Source organism: Gopherus evgoodei, chromosome 6 (assembly GCF_007399415.2).
Source record: "Gopherus evgoodei ecotype Sinaloan lineage chromosome 6, rGopEvg1_v1.p, whole genome shotgun sequence".
In the NCBI taxonomy this organism is placed as follows: Eukaryota; Metazoa; Chordata; order Testudines; family Testudinidae; genus Gopherus; species Gopherus evgoodei.
The window spans coordinates 135,556,541-135,572,206 of NC_044327.1; the positions used below are offsets into that span (position 1 = coordinate 135,556,541).

General features: G+C 45.4%; 1 protein-coding gene across 8 annotated transcripts in view; it reads left to right on the forward strand.

Moving 5' to 3' along the window:
• UNC13B (unc-13 homolog B) overlaps positions 1-15,666 on the forward strand; it is a 402,723-nt gene that overhangs the window by 359,491 nt on the left and 27,566 nt on the right. For all 8 annotated transcript variants that reach the window (XM_030566250.1, XM_030566251.1, XM_030566252.1 and 5 more), the window contains 3 exons: positions 5,719-5,807; positions 10,728-10,880; positions 13,324-13,447. In XM_030566250.1, coding sequence (XP_030422110.1) covers positions 5,719-5,807; positions 10,728-10,880; positions 13,324-13,447 — 366 coding nt within the window. The remainder of the gene's footprint in view (positions 1-5,718; positions 5,808-10,727; positions 10,881-13,323; positions 13,448-15,666) is intronic.

Genomic DNA, 15,666 nt, shown 5'->3' on the forward strand with positions numbered 1-15,666 from the left:
AACAGGTTTCCAATAGTTGTTCCTTCTCTTCCCAACTGTGAAATCCCATCCCTGCTGGCATTCTTTGTACTTTTCCTAAAACATTACCCAAGGATATCAGGTGTGGGATAAGGCAGCATTCAGCCCTAGACCCCTGGGCCTAATACACAATATCTTGTGACCCACTGAGGCTAGAAGCTGGAGCACAAAAGATCTGGAAAATCCTCCTTCCAGTGGGGTACTGCCCTTGTTTCACACCTTGGAAGATCCCAAGAGATTCTCTCATTCAAACTACATTATAATTGATAGAAAAGCTCTTTTAGATCATTTTAGAGTTTTATAACACTTTATTTTTCTCTCTTTGAGCCTGTGCAGTGGATCTCATGCTGCTAGGACAACTTGACTTAAAGGGATACAAATATTATCAATACAGCTTCTAAAAACCTCTCTCAAATGTCAGGTATTTGGGAAAAAATAGTGTTCCTGCAATTATTTGTAGTGGTAAAAGCATTATACACAATGGTGTTGTGGTGTAAATGTTGTAGGCACAGATTCTATGATGATGGTAGTCATATATGTTCCCTGATGTCACTGATATAACTTTGAAGTAACTTGTATAATTCACTCATCTCTTCACAGATGCATAATGACATTTTTCTGAAAGCTGTGCTCTAGGAATTATTTTGGGGCAGATCTCTGGCCTGTGTTACGCAGGTGCTCAGACTGGGTGATCACAATGGTGCCTTCTGGCCTTGGAATCTGAATATCTTTGAATGTGGCAGTCATAAATTCATGCAAGCAAAGCAGTCCCAGAATTCATAGAATATCAGGGATGGAAGGGACCTCAGGAGTTATCTCGTCCAACCCCCTGCTCAAAGCAGGACCAATTCCCAAATCCCTTAATGGCCCCCTCAAGGATTGAACTCACAACCCTGGGTTTAGCAGTCCCCTGCTCAAACGACTGTGCTATCCCTCCCCCACCTATGCTGTTTTCTCGTCACTCCTCATGTTGTTCTACAGACCCCTGCTTGGGAATGGTACAAACAGTCTGACAGTGGGCAGTGTCATACTTTCTATTTTCATTCGTCAGGAACGACTTTGCAGCCCACTCGCTGCCGCCTTTTGCCTTTCACGAGTTATGCAAACATTAACTTCTGCAGGATAAAAAACCATGTACTGCACTGCCCACTGCCACGAATTCTCAATATGCTGCAAAAGCCCAATTAAAAAGTGTAGAAACTTAGATTTGTTTTTGAAGTACAAACCTCCCAGGGAAAATATCAGAGAATATTATTGTTTACAGTAGAACCTAAGAGTTACAAACACCAGAATTAGGAACTGACCAGTCAACCACACGCCTCATTTGGAACCGGAATTACACAATTAGGCAGCAGCAGGCACATACACACAAAAAAGCAAATACATTACAGTTCTGTGTTAAATGTAAACTACTACAAAATAAAGGCAAAGCAGCATTTTTCTTCTGCATAGTAAAATTTCAAAGCTGTATTAAGTCAATTTTCAGTTGTAAACTGTTGAAAGAACCACCATGATGTTTTGTCCCGAGTTACGGACATTTGAGTTATGAACAACTCCATTCCTGAGGTGTTCATAACATTGAGGTGCTCCTGTATTGAGCCTTGAGAGCAAAGTCTTTAGTAGATCAGTTTTCATGCTATCAGCTAAGCTGTATGAAAAATGCTCCAGTAAAACATACTCTCTTCTTAGTGTTCAGCCAGATTTCTCCCTCATTTTAAATGCTAAGTCACCTGTATGACAAACTCCAGGATAGCTGAAAAACAGCCTTGACTTTGTAATAAGAGCTGTGGGAAAGCATTCCTTGGGTCCAAGCTCCTGCTAAGAGCTTCTTATCCTGCTGAATTCTTCTGGCTTGTAAGACTGCTGTCAAATCCACAGTAGAGTTAGAAATGCATACTGCTGGCTTTGCTCAGCCCTCCATCTTCTCCCTTTCCTGAAAGGTGGGGGGGAAGTGAGTGATCCTTGGGAGCAAGTGAGATAAGCCAATGTATTGTGTCCTTTTAAAGAAGGTTTCGATCTGGTTTAGTTTATCAAAAAGTGTGAGATGTGTCTTGATTACAGTGTACAAGTACCTATGTGGGGAGAAAGTGCTGGTACCAAAGGGCAAAAGGCACGACAACCATCAGGAGGTGGACGTTAGAATCAGACAAAATCAAATTTAGAAATAAGGCACAAATGGTTATCGGCAAGGGGATTAACCATGGGAACAAACTGCCATGGGAAGAGGTAGAGTCTCTATTCTTGATGTCTTCAAATAGAGACAGGATGCCTCATCTCTGAAAATAGAGATAATGCTTCCTGGCTTCATGTGTGTGGTGGGTGCTGAGAGTCTCCATTCATTGTCTCGACTCTGCTTTTAGATCCTCAAACGATGCTGTGGAAGTGCCAAGTATTATTCCTACTAGAATTAGAACATTTGTTCAGAATTAATCACCATGTAATCTAGGCTGTCTCATCTTTCATAGAAAGAGAACATTCTTATTAGCTTGCTTTCTCAGTGTCACGCTCCATGCACCCAGCGTAAGGGAGATTTTAAGGCTTAATAAGGCAGTGGAGTTCCAGCTTCCAGCAGAAATGCCATGGTCATGATACGTATTACAATACACCAACTTTCTAATATTCCTTGCTGCTCTGCTCTGCAAGCCTGGTTTATTGTACAGTCCAAGTGGCGTTTCCTGTTCTCATGGAGAGCTGGTACACTTAGCAGTCATTGACTGAGCAGCCAAGTAGATATTTGTTCATTCAGGAGCCTTTATCAGTGCTTCACCATATTGGCAGAGAAGAGTTTCCAGCTACACTGAAAACTGAAGAAAGTCTATGAAGGACTGTAACTTGTATCTAATTCAAATACAGAAATAGTAGGCACCAATCTCACGCCCTTCTAATGGACCTAAATCCCAGTTCAGTTAATCCCCTGCAGTTTGTGTCGAGCCAGGGAATGCCAATACCAGCCATTAAGGAGCTAGTTAATACATTATCTACACGTCTCCTTCTTATGTATTAGCAGCTGTTCAGAAGAATCAACATCTACATAATGACAAAGGACTTTTCTGCCACTGAGCTGAGAAATTCAGCACCACAGCTGGCTTTCCTTCCACTGTCACTTAGTGGCTACTAATGTGTAATGAGGAAAAAAACTAGAAACTTTTTTAATCAGTGTCAGTAGCAGTCTTGTTAATCACACCTGAAAAGGGGGCGGGGGTCAGTTTAGAGGAGAGAGAGTGCTACAGGGATCTGAGTTTGGGTCTGCAACCCCCTGGCCAGAAGCACTGTAAAGGCCTGAGTGTTCATGCCCTGGGTGAAGTGTTGCTCCCAGATATCCTCTCTAGCCAGTGCAAAACTTGGTGATGATAGGATACTGAGGAGCCATATTTTGCTCTCTGATGGGAGGGGAAGGGGAGGTTCACTGCTACAAGAATAAAATAGTAAGAGGCAGCCTGGATGCACTCAATGCATCCTCTGTAGTAACCATGCTCTGAGTTCTTCTAGCCTCTGTTTGCCAGAAGTTGGGAATGGGCAACAGGAGATGGATCACTTGGTGATTCCCTGTTCTGTTCATTCCATCTGGGGCACCTGGCACTGGCTACTGTCCAAAGACAGGGTACTGGGCTAGATGGACCCTTGGTCTGACCCAGAATGGCCATTTTTTATGTTCTTATGTAACTTTCCCCAGTAAAATAACTTATTTGTTGTACACTGCATGATCTCGACATTCCAAGGGCCATGAGTTGCAATGCACCATCGCTGTCATAGATGCTGACCTAAGAATATCCTGTGGATTCAGCACAGCCACAGCTTATAGCTGTGAAGGAAATAGCAGACTATAAGGCGTGGTGAGTGATCAGTACCAGTTCTGGCGGCTTGTGTAAGAAGAGAGCTGATCCTCTAGTTCAGCTGGCAAAGCATTTGTCTGAAATGTCACGGTGAGTCAGGCTGATCCTGAGTCCCACTCCCCCAGACAGTGGGCTGAGCTCAGAGGAGTAACGGTGCTGTAAACTGCACATTCTGCATTGGAGACTAAACTGATGGTGTCTTACATGCCTGGGGAATAGAAGGGGGCTGGATGGTAGAAAGAAAAGCAACCGCTAGGAGACTGTATCCCTAGCTTTGTACCGGTGAGTTGGGCCCAAAGTCTCTAGTTAGCCTCCTGATCGAATCATGCCATCTACACTGCTGCCTGTATGGAGAAACAGGTGCACAGGGAATGACATTACAAACTCACATTAATAAAGCTGGAAAGTCACTGCAGGCAGCGCTTCACTCCTGAGACTCATAAATAAACCAACAGCTGCTATTTCTCTCTCTGTTTTTGAAAATTGATCTAGAAGACTGGTAAGCACACTTTCTAACACCTATTAAAATCTGGATTTTCCCAGCTAGTTTAATAAAGGGAAAGGCGTGAATCCCATTCCAAATCTCTGTATTTCCCCAGAGGCTTTGCTTTCTCTGATAGATGCTAAAGGAGATAAGCAGGGCTCCAGCCAGCACAGAATGTGGTAGCAGGAACTCCTGTTGTCTTTAATTCCTGTCTAGGCTAAATCTCAGTATTGGAGCTAGAAACCTAAGCCCCTGAATTCTAGCCACCGCACTGCTGTTGCAATGAGTGCCTGTGTCGGTGACTAGATGGTCTAAGTTGGAGGTCAGGCTGGAGTTCTAAAGTCCCAATTCACAAACAGCAGAGGCATTTTATTTATGCTTAAGAACCAGAAGACTGATGTAACTAGACGTGATCCTGTTTTACATAATATAGCATTTCCAGCCCAAACTCCGCATGTGCAGGCAGTGCTGCCCTGCTGAAATACAACCACCTAAGGCTGGAGAGAGGCAACCACCAGCATCAGGCACACTGCACAAATGCAGAAGAGGGAAATTGTTGGCTCTGGGTCGTGGAGCAAACCAGGACTCTTAGGGCAGGGGTCAAGAGATCAGTCCCGTTCATGCAGTGCAGACAGGATCTCAGGTTTTAATGTCTCAACTGAAAGACTCGCACGCAGTGATCTTGATTGTATCTCAGTCTAACTCAGGAGTATTCAGGGCTGATCACGAAGGGGCCAGATCTTCATGTGATCTGGATCTCCAACTGGGTCGATATTTTCAAAAGTGCTCAGCACATAACCGCTCCCTTTGTGACACTTATGGCCAGATTTTCAGAAGAGGGGAAAATGTGGCCATATTCCCCATGTTCCACTGAACCGCAGCCTGAAGTCTGTGTAATGACTGGAGGTAGAAGGTGGTGCAACTACTGTCAAATTCACACATGGAGAAACAAAGCTCAGTAAAAAGCCACACTTTAAAGAAGCCAGTGTTCGATTAAACCTATAGCCACAAGATGACTCAGAACCTAAAGGTATATATTGCAGTAACACAGCAGTCTGGGTTCTGTGCCAGAAAGGTTTAAATGTTTCTTTATTTCTTACCTCCATGAGTAGCAGGAAAAGGGATGTCTTTGAGAAGAGGTGGTGGAAAGTAAGAGCCAAAGTAACTTTTGTTCATGTCTCCCAAGTTCTATGGGGAGGTCCCTAGTGGCTCTATCACTGGCCATGAAGCTCTACGGCGATGCCTGGGAAAGGATACTAGTAAACACATTTTGAGGATATTTCATGTGCTTTTCTACCATTTAGTCATCAGTGGCTAATGGTGCTTTGGGGAGCAGCAAACCAACCTCCGCTTTCCAGCTAAGCATTCTCCTTTTGTCCACAGCTGGACCCAGAAGCAAGTGACAATCTCAAAGAGCTCCAAGTGAAACTGAACAATGTTTTGGATGAGCTCAGTGTTGTGTTTGGTAACAGGTGAGTACATCTACCTTCTGTAACCATGGAAACATTCCTTTCCTTCCACTCCAGCTGCATCTCTCCTGAGACTGAGAGAGATGAAAGTAAAACACATGGCAATTTCACAGTGTGTTTCTGTTTTGAATCAAATTCGTGGCTCTGACTTTGCTCAGTTCTCCATCTGTAGAATTGAGAAGCTTTTGGAAAACTATATCTGTTGTGTTCATTGCTCTGCCTAGGAACAGAACATGAGAATCTGAACTGTGAAATGTATTTGGATTACATATATTGCTGCTGCTGCTGCTGCTGCTAACAGCACTTGTGTCTGGGAGAATAGAGTCCTGTTCTTCATTGCTCTGAAAGCAGTTTCCAGCTGAACATTCAGAAGTGATATTCCTGTTTAAATGCAAACATTCTGTTAAAGTGCCTAACAGCTGAGTGCTTTCTGATTGTTAAATGAGTATTAAAATCGGAAGGAAACTGGCTTAGCATTTGTGAATCACACTGAGACTCGGTACTCTAGTGTTGCAGAGGTTGGCACTTTTTTATAGGCTGGTTAGTCATTGTTGGCACTAGTGCCAGAATTGTTGCTAGTTGCAATTAAAAGCTTTATTTACAAATCATAGATACAAATTACCTGTGGCAGGGAATGTGCCTTGGCTATCACAACTCTACAATGAGCACAAAAGTTGTAGCTTAAGCAAGACTGGAAGGCTGAAGACTGTCTTCACCTTTGCTGGATGTTCAGGTCTCTGTATGGAGGCACGGAATGAGTATCAACTGGCCATAAATATGTTTAGCCTGCGAATTAGAAGAAGGTTTCTAATCGTCGGAGAAGTCAGGTTCTGGAACAGCCTCCCAACAGGAGTAGTAGGGGAAAACAGCTTAACTAGTTTTAAGGTGGAGCTTGATACATTTATGAATGGGATTTATGGGCTGGGGTGGCCTGTGATAGCAGGAGGCTGGACTTGATGAGCCAGGAGTTCCCTTCCATCCTATGTTCCTAAGTAAAATGTCCCCCAATTGATCCAGTCTATTCATCTTTTAAAATCACTGTTCCCCGCAATAAGGACAGTTCACTCATCTATGCCCTGTAAAAAGATTATTGAAGGCACATCCAGTAGTGCAGCTCCTACCTGGGTGGTGAGAATAAAAACTCAGCCTGACTGCTCTGCCTCCCATCCATACAGTATTTATGACCATCAGTTACTTTGGGGACTTATTGACACACAGCTGCATTTTCAGCATATGGAACTGGTAACTAAGTGTGTAACTCCCATTGCTATTCATGGAGGGTGGCAGCAGGAGATGGGGGGATATGAACACATGGAACTGAGTCAATGACATTCATAATTAGATGGAGGATGAGTGAGAAATCATAATAAGTGGGTTAGTATTGTTATCTGACACTTGTCTTCACAGTGTCAATGTTACAAGACAATTAGGGTGGAATCTTGGCATTTGAAAGTGTAATTTACAGAGATTATGCAGTATCAGGACACGTTATCAGGGAGTGTTTCAGAAACATGTGCCAGAGAGAGAGATTAACCAGTCAGTAGGGTTCAGCTGCTTTATTTATTCAGAAGTGATGGTATCAAATTAAAAGTGGAAGGGCAGCTTACTGTGCAAGACAGATCTCCTCCTCGGGATGTAGCTGAGAGTAGGATAGGTGTCCTCACTAGCATAAAAAGCATCTGTACAAATGGCAACTCCTGGGACACTTTGCACCTCTTATGCATCAGATCTTTTTTCATGTTTGAGGGATAGCTGCAGTGGCTGAGGAAACAGTTAACATCTAAATTCCCTGCTCCCTCTGTCCTGAGGAAGCACCATCACAGAGCACAGCATGACAAAGCCTTGTTTGGTCAAAGAGCCATATTTAGTGCATTACTGACGGACACAATATAGTTTTAAGTGTACTATGGATACTGGGAGAGTAATTCATCCCAATGCATGGTCCCACACCCACCTCTTCCCACTCTCTCACTCCCTTCTGGAAGGGCTGTAGGCTTCCAACACTGCATAACAAACAATACCCTTGCCCCAAGAAAGCGGCGGGGCGGAGGGCATGGCAGCTAGGATATTCCAGCACATTGTCTTCGGTAGCCTAAGTACAGATTCAAGAGGCAAGAGATGAGCTTTTTCAGCAGCAGGCCTGGAGCACTCCCTTTGCTATCTGCAGACCCCTGCCTGGTTTGCTGTACCGTTCCCCAAAGAATGGGTGGCAAAACTCCACAGCATGTGTTGTGCAAAAGTAACATCCACGACTAAACCTAGAGCAAGCTGGAGAACAGCCTGCCACCTAGTCAGCTCAGATACCAAGATGATAGGTGCCTTAGACATAGATACTTACCAACCAAGCTTTATTCAAGATTGGTGGTTGGTATGGAGCCACTTGCACGGCTGAAAGGGCCATTCTGTAAAAAGAATGAAATTAAATCAGTTTCCGACGTGGTCTCTCTCAGCAAGCTGGTAATCCCTTTTCTGCATCCTGGCCTGGTGTGGGTCTATCGTTAGAACACCGTTAATCCCATTCTGCACATCCCAATCATAGTAAATGTATTCCAAACACACCTGGGTCAGATGTTCACATTTCAATAGATCAACAGCATTGAGACACGACTGCTGCATTACCAGCCTACTTAGTGTAACACTCCACTTCAGCTTTTCACACGTAAGAAATACTCCAGGTTTTATAGCTCAGAGGAAACATAGCATGGTTTACACCTAACTGCAGGTTAGATGCTGTTTGTTCTTGGAGGAGAGGAGACAGCATATGGATCGGGGAGTCTTATCTGTTGGTGCCTGAGAGACTAACATCCCTAACCCACTGCAGTGACTAGTTGATGCTGGGCAGCCCAGTTATGTTGCAGTTTATGCACAGAGTAAGATGTAGCTGCCAACGCTTAATGTTTTCCCCTAATGTAGTTATGTGACCCTGCAAACCAGGAGTTCTTGGGTTTGGGTGACTTAGCACAGCTAGCTGCATGGTCATTTTCACGGAAGCTGCTGTTTTCTCTGTGTTTGGAAACCCCTGCTTCCCTCCGCCAGCTTAAGGAAAGGGTCCAGATCAGAGGACTCAGCTCATTGGGGCTAAAGGAAGCAGCTGCTGCTAGACCCTGAGAAGCTGATAATTTCTTGTCTATATACAGCCCATCCTATTCCCAAGCACAGATCCCTGCAATATGAGGCCTCTCATAGCCTTTAAGATCAGAAGGGACCATCATGATCATCTAGTCTGACCTCCTGCACATTGCAGGCCACAGAATCTCACTCATCCCCTCCTGTAACAGACCCCTAATCTCTGGCTGAGTTACTGAAGTCCTCAAACCATGATTTACAGACTTCAAGTGACAAAGAATCCACCATTTATACTCGTTTAAACCTGCCAGTGACCCAGGCCCCATGCTGCAAAGGAAGGTGAACTCCCCACCTCACCATCTGACCTGGGGGGAAATTCCTTCCTGACTCCAAATATGATCAGCGAGACCCTGAGCATTTGGCTGCTGCTGCAGCACTGTATGCTGGCACTCCACTCGAGTGCCATGCTGTGGTGTTCCTACCCTCTTGAGCACCTCAGCTGTGTCAGAGAGGTGAACGTGAGAACGGAGGCCTGGCTCGGGGGTTGCTTCAATGGAGTAGGATGCACTGGTGGGAGGCTGCTCGATGGTGAGAGAAGGAGGCAGTGGGACGATGGAGGTGGAGAAGGCAGGGGGGCATGGAGCCTAGTGAGTAGCAGGAGCAGAGGGTGCATGTTTTGAAAGGAGAGAGGCCCACCTATGCCACAAGGGTCCTGCTGACTCAACGCTATGGGAAATCAGGCCCCTTATTTAGGTGCCCAAATATAGATTTAGAAGCCAGCTTTAGACCACCACCCCCAGGTTCGGTTGTTTTGGTGGAGTAAGGGGTGTTAAACCTTGGCCACAATCCCTAGCACTTCTTACATGTTCAAGGCCCTGCACAAACATTAGCTAATTGAATGCCACACTTACCATCTATTGTCAGTAATAGCTGCCTTAAATATCAAGATGGGTGAGGTGATGCCTCTGATTGGACCAGCTTCTTCAATAAAAGATTTGACCTCACCCACCTTGTCTCTCTAATACTCTGGGACCAGCACAGCTACAACAATATTGCAAATTTAAATGTGAAGGCATTTCTCTTCATTCCCTGCTGATATGCTGACGGCTCTGCTGCAGTATTCCCCACGTTAAATCACTGCAGTAATTGTCTTGATTGTCTGCAGTAACTAGGTTGCCATCTACTGATAGTGGTTGTGACAAGCTAATTTCCCGAATGGATGTGGCTCGGGTCTCTTCCCGTCTATCCTTGGGAGTTCCAGACACTTGAACTCCCCTAATGGCCAGCATGTCACTTCAACAGAGACGGACATTGTTCACTTGGCTAGCCAAGCCCCAGTTAGTCTTGACACTTATGTATAACCCAGGCCCTATGGTGCTGGGGCTTGTTTCAGTCAGCCTGTGTCTTTGCTGCTGAGCACCTGTGATTTTAACAACTCTCTGTTGTGAGGTCTGGTAAAGAGCTGTATGTACGTGTCTGTCTGCTGTGCATTGCAGTTGAGCACTGGTTACGCTACGGATCTGTGTGAAGTCATAGACTGTATACACCAAACACAGAACAGTACGCACAGTTGTAATTCTTGGGGAGAAAAAAGGGCAGCTTTCTAAATAAGTGACGGAGTTTATCTCCAATGTGATGAGACCATGTGTAGGGATGCTAGTGTCACTACTGATGATCCACACAGTTGATTACCCTGATAGCATGTCCTTCTTAACAACACTGAGAGGGAAGCAATAGGGAAGGTCTTAGACGGAGTCAGGAGGAGTATTGCGTAGTTAAGTGAACACAAGTTATGTTTTCATGTGCAAAAGGTGATAGCTTTGCTGCTGAATAACTTTGCTTCTCTCGTCTGTCCAGCTTTCAGAGCCGTATTGATGAGTGTGTCAAGCAGATGTCAGATATACTCTGTCAAGTGAAAGGGACAGGAAATATCCCTGCAAATGCCAGGAACACGGTGGCACAAGATGCGGACAATGTCCTGAGGCCATTAATGGACTTCCTGGATGGAAAGTAAGAAGAGCTCAGTTCTGTATTCATACTGCCATAAAATTTCTAACAGACTGCTGGGGGGGAGGGGCGGGGGTGGTTCTCCAGCCTTCTGGATGACTCCCTAGAGACGTCTTCTCTATCAGAGTCATCTCAGAGGGTTTTTATCTTTGGAAAAGAGGTGGCTTCTGGATGACATATCAGATTTTCTCATTTTGAAAGTGTCAGCCAGCAGATGATATGGCGTTTCTGTGAATCCCATGATATTCACCAGGTATAATTGGTGATTTTCTTGCATGAGAAATGGTTTATTTTGTTGCATTTATACTTGAGTCATTCCATCTTCTCCTCGGGTTGGATGCTGAAAGGGACTGTGTGCTTCGTAGTTAGCATGCATACGCAGTAGCACTTTTACATCCGTAAAGCGATTTCCATGCTTTACCTAACTACTCCTGGGAGGCAGCATCACCTTCTATTGGTGGGAAGTAGAAGTGGGAATGCTTATGACTTCTTTCCTCAGCACAGCAAGTCAACGGCAGAGCCTGGATTAGTCTTCTTGTCTATCCTACAGAGGAGGCAAGTTCCTCTAAACACTGCCTGCATCCTGCTAACATCACCTCTTTGTTGCCTGGGTTCAGCTCTGGCCAGCTGCTCTTCACCCAGCTGAGGATTTTGGCTAGGTGTTGAGAGACCCAGGAGAGGTTGTGTTCATGCTTGAGTGTTGTCTGTGTATTGCTGGCACTTCAGCCAGTGTGTTGTGTCCTCAGTTCTCCCAATGGTTTCCTATAGATGTAGCCTCGTGGGACTCTGCCGGTGAGCTAATCGCTCTGTGCCCTTACACTGGCAGGGGGATGGTCAGTGAGAGGTGAAAAGGGAAACTGATCAGAACTCTTCCAGGCAAAAGGGACTAAACACAGAGAACTGATGCTGAGGAAGGCAGCTAGGCCAAGCACAGAATTGAGCCAAGAAATAGCTTGATGTGTTCCTGGAGAAGGGTGTTGAGGGCTCTCCTGAAAGAAGCAGGAAAGTGGGTTTCAAATCAGCGTTCAGAGAACCCATCCTTGGGCCACATGGCCTTTTGCTGGCCTACAATCAGTTATGTTCACTCTTCTGTGGGAATGGGTTCTGCCAGGTAGGAATACTTGGGCTGCTGCTTTTACTCTTACTTCTATCTGTGGTGGTTAGTGTTTGGAGGGAGAGAGACACAACTGAGCTACAGAAGGATGCCAGTGTGCACCCTCTCCAGACTTGTTACAGCTGAGCATGCGTTCCTTGAACGTAGCAGTGCCACTGCCTTTGGACTCTGGGGGAGCTTTGTTTCATTAAAACTTTACTTTTCATCTCTGGCACAAGGAGAGGAAAGCAAAGCAAAGCAAAGCTGTGCGCCTGCCTGGTCTCTCATTTCCAGCTGCAGCAAAAACCTCAGAGGAGATGAGGACTAGAGCTCCGACTAGGACCTCTCATGCAAAGAGAGCACGTATTTGAAAAACGAGGAAGCTTTGTTTCTGTGACTAGGAGAAGTGCAATGGTCTGGAGGGTGTAAATGCTCCACAGGGGGTCAAAGTACTGAGTGGGAATGTGATATTCCTGACCATCTTTGGGGCACTGACTTCGGTACCTACCTCTATAAGGCCACGTCCAGACTAGGAATTAAAATCGATTTTAGATACGCAACTTCAGCTACGAGAATAACGTAGCTGAAGTCGAATTTCTAAAATCGAGGTACTCACCAGTCTGGATGGCGCTGCATCGATGTCCGCGGCTCTCCGTGTCGATTCCGGAACTCCGTTCGGATTGATGGAGTTCCGGAATCGATGTAAGCGCGCTCGGGGATCGATACACCGCGTCCAGACTAGACGCGATATATCGATCCCCGAGCAATCGATTTTAACCCGCCGATGCCGCGGGTTAGTCTGGACGAGGGCTAAGAGAGGCTCTAGCACAATCAGAAGTGATGGGCTTGATCACAGAGTGAGGTTCTATGGAGTGTTTCTGGAGGTCACACTAAAGAGTATAATGGCCCTTGATTAGTGTAAACTCACCTGCTGGGTCTTTCCCTATTTAGATGGATGAGCCCTTTGGGGCAGGGCGCTTCTGTTTTATGTGTAAGCATCCAGTACAATGGGGCCCTGATCCTGTTTGGGGCCCCTGCAAGCTGCCATAATAAAAATAAAAACTTTCTATTGCTCTGGGGGTTAAATAGCAGTGGCTGAATTCTTAGGCACAAAAATCCTGTTTTGTGCAAATGTCTTAGTGCTGGAGCTGAAGGAAAAAGCATCAGAAAACATTACTTTAGCAGCGCTGTAGGCAAAGAGAATGCTGCTCTTTCCTATGAGACGTGAGATGAGTTAACATAAATTGTTTGTTAGGTGAGGCATTAAATCTTACCCTCACTTCACTCGTTTCTCCTTCAGCCTGCACTGCTGGAACTGCATTGTTTTAATCAGCTCTTGCTCTCTCCCTGCAGCCTGACACTCTTTGCCACGGTGTGTGAAAAGACAGTGCTGAAGCGGGTGCTGAAGGAGCTCTGGAGGGTGGTGATGAATACCATGGAGAAGCTCATTGTGCTGCCTCCGCTCACAGACCACACGGTAAGGCATAACCTTCTTCCTTACTCAGTGCAGAAGCCATACTCATTCTGCTGTATAACCCTGTCTGGGTAGTGGAGTCTGCACACCAGCCTGTTCTGAAGGGTGAACATTGAAAGGAAAGCAATGGCCGTAATCGAAGAAAATAGAGAAATGGGTTTATTGGTAATGGGATCTCAAGGCAGAGAGAGTGCTCGCCCAGCACAGCATCTGAGATGCCGGAGTCCAAAGCGTGACTGTCAAGTGCACCAAATTGTTGAATAGGAGTCTGCAATCTTTTTCATAAGGCAATGCACACCAAATTTCCCGGTTGCTGGTGCTGACTACACCTGGTTAGCTTAACCGTGGAAACGCTTTCACTTAATGATCATCAGCTCCCTAGGCTGGGGGTGTTTTTCTCTTGTTAGACATAGTTAATTTGGGGTTGCTCGTTAATGACACTTTTAGGCTGCATCCTCCCTACTGAGTGGGGTGGTGTTTCTGGGTCTCCAGTTGCGGGGAGGAGTTTGAAGCATGACCAGGATACACCTGATTTCAAAGGTAGACATATGTAAGTGTTCAGCTGCAGGGACCAACTGGATTAATGTGGGTCATGAACTGCAGTGACCTGTTAATGATGGAAAAATTAGCCTGTCCCCTAATCCTAGTGAACTACAGAAGCAGATTACATTGCAATTCCAGATATCCAGCTGCTGCCTAGGATGGTGTCCAGTCACAGGCAGAGTAAACTCCTGGCCCTGGGTTATAAGCTAATTGTTTGGAAATCGTCCAGAAATCTTACTACTTGTCCACATGAAAGCAGGCTCTTGGCCTGGGGTTGATGTCGTGAGTGCCCCCTCTTGTTTGTCACTGGTTTCTGGTATGTGTTGAAAGGTGTTCAGGTCATGGCGTCTGAAGAATTGGTGGAGACTTGCATCTTGCTGTAAATGTATTTGTCTTGTGAGAGGGAGGGCCCTTGTCTCACCCTTAAGGATTTTGTAAACACTAGAGCTGTATTGCACACAGTGAATCCTGCCTGTCATGCAAGAAACTATTGCAAGGGATCCGGTGTTCGCTCTGTGTTCAGGTTTTAAGTGACCATGTTTGTGTTTCTTTAATCAGTTTCATTTGTGTGCTGGATTTCGAATGGAGAAAATAAATAACATTAAGGGAGGGGGTCCTGTGTGTTTTCTAGGCTACTTTTAAGCTGCTGTGGAAAGAGTCTGTTAGTAGATTTGCGGATGCCTGAATGTAAGAGCAGCCTTATTATGATTCTAACAATCCCTTCTAACCTGAAGAGATGAAATAAAAGCTTTCCTAGGGCACCAGGGGAAGGAGCTGGTTTGGGCTTTTATGCAGGCCCCTTTTGAAGTTCCCATACTGAGTGGGAGGAAAGCACCTGATGCCACATTTTCCCCCTGAAAGGCAATACATAGCTACTGCTTGCAACCCTGCTGGAAGTCATCACAGAATAGCCATTGTGAGATACTCCATATGGCTTCATGTTACCTTCTCTGACACATTCAAAATGGAAAGGCTATGAAAAGAAGCCAGAGTCCTCTCCTGCTCCTGCAGGATTTCTCCCGTTGGCAGGATGTGGCTCTCTGACAAGAGAAGCTAGTCAGCTACTGGGATGTAGGTTATAATAGAATTGTAACTCATCTATTGCTTTCACACCTCTAGGACAGCAGGCAGCAGCAAGTGTCTTAATAACACACACAGTTCACTGGCGGCTCAGCCTGTGGATACTGAATTTCCATGGATTTCGAGATCAATGGCAACATGAGCTGCAGTAATTCAGAGAGCAATTCACACACCTCACCAATTATAAGCAAAGATCAACATTTAATTACAATACTGTCTCTCGGCTGAGTGGATATATGGGGTTAAGTCTCTGGAACTCAGTGGTTTTGGGCTTCTGAATACATCCCATTTTATTATATTATCAAAGCTAATGCACATTCCTTTCGCCTTCCCTGCAGCAGAGTGCACCCCAGCCCGATATTGTGTGGCTGCAGGTCAGTAACCAGATGCTTGATTCACACATGGACGGATGGCTCCTCAGATCTCTCTGCCTTATTTGCCATCATTCTCATTACACAATAGGCAGCTACAGCCCACCCAGCTGATGGCCAGAATGACACACACCCTGTCTTTCTTTCTGTGCCCTCAGAGAGACCTGTCTCCCCTAAACGAGTGCATGATCTGGAGTAGATACACGATTCAGCCTCTCTAGGGCATGT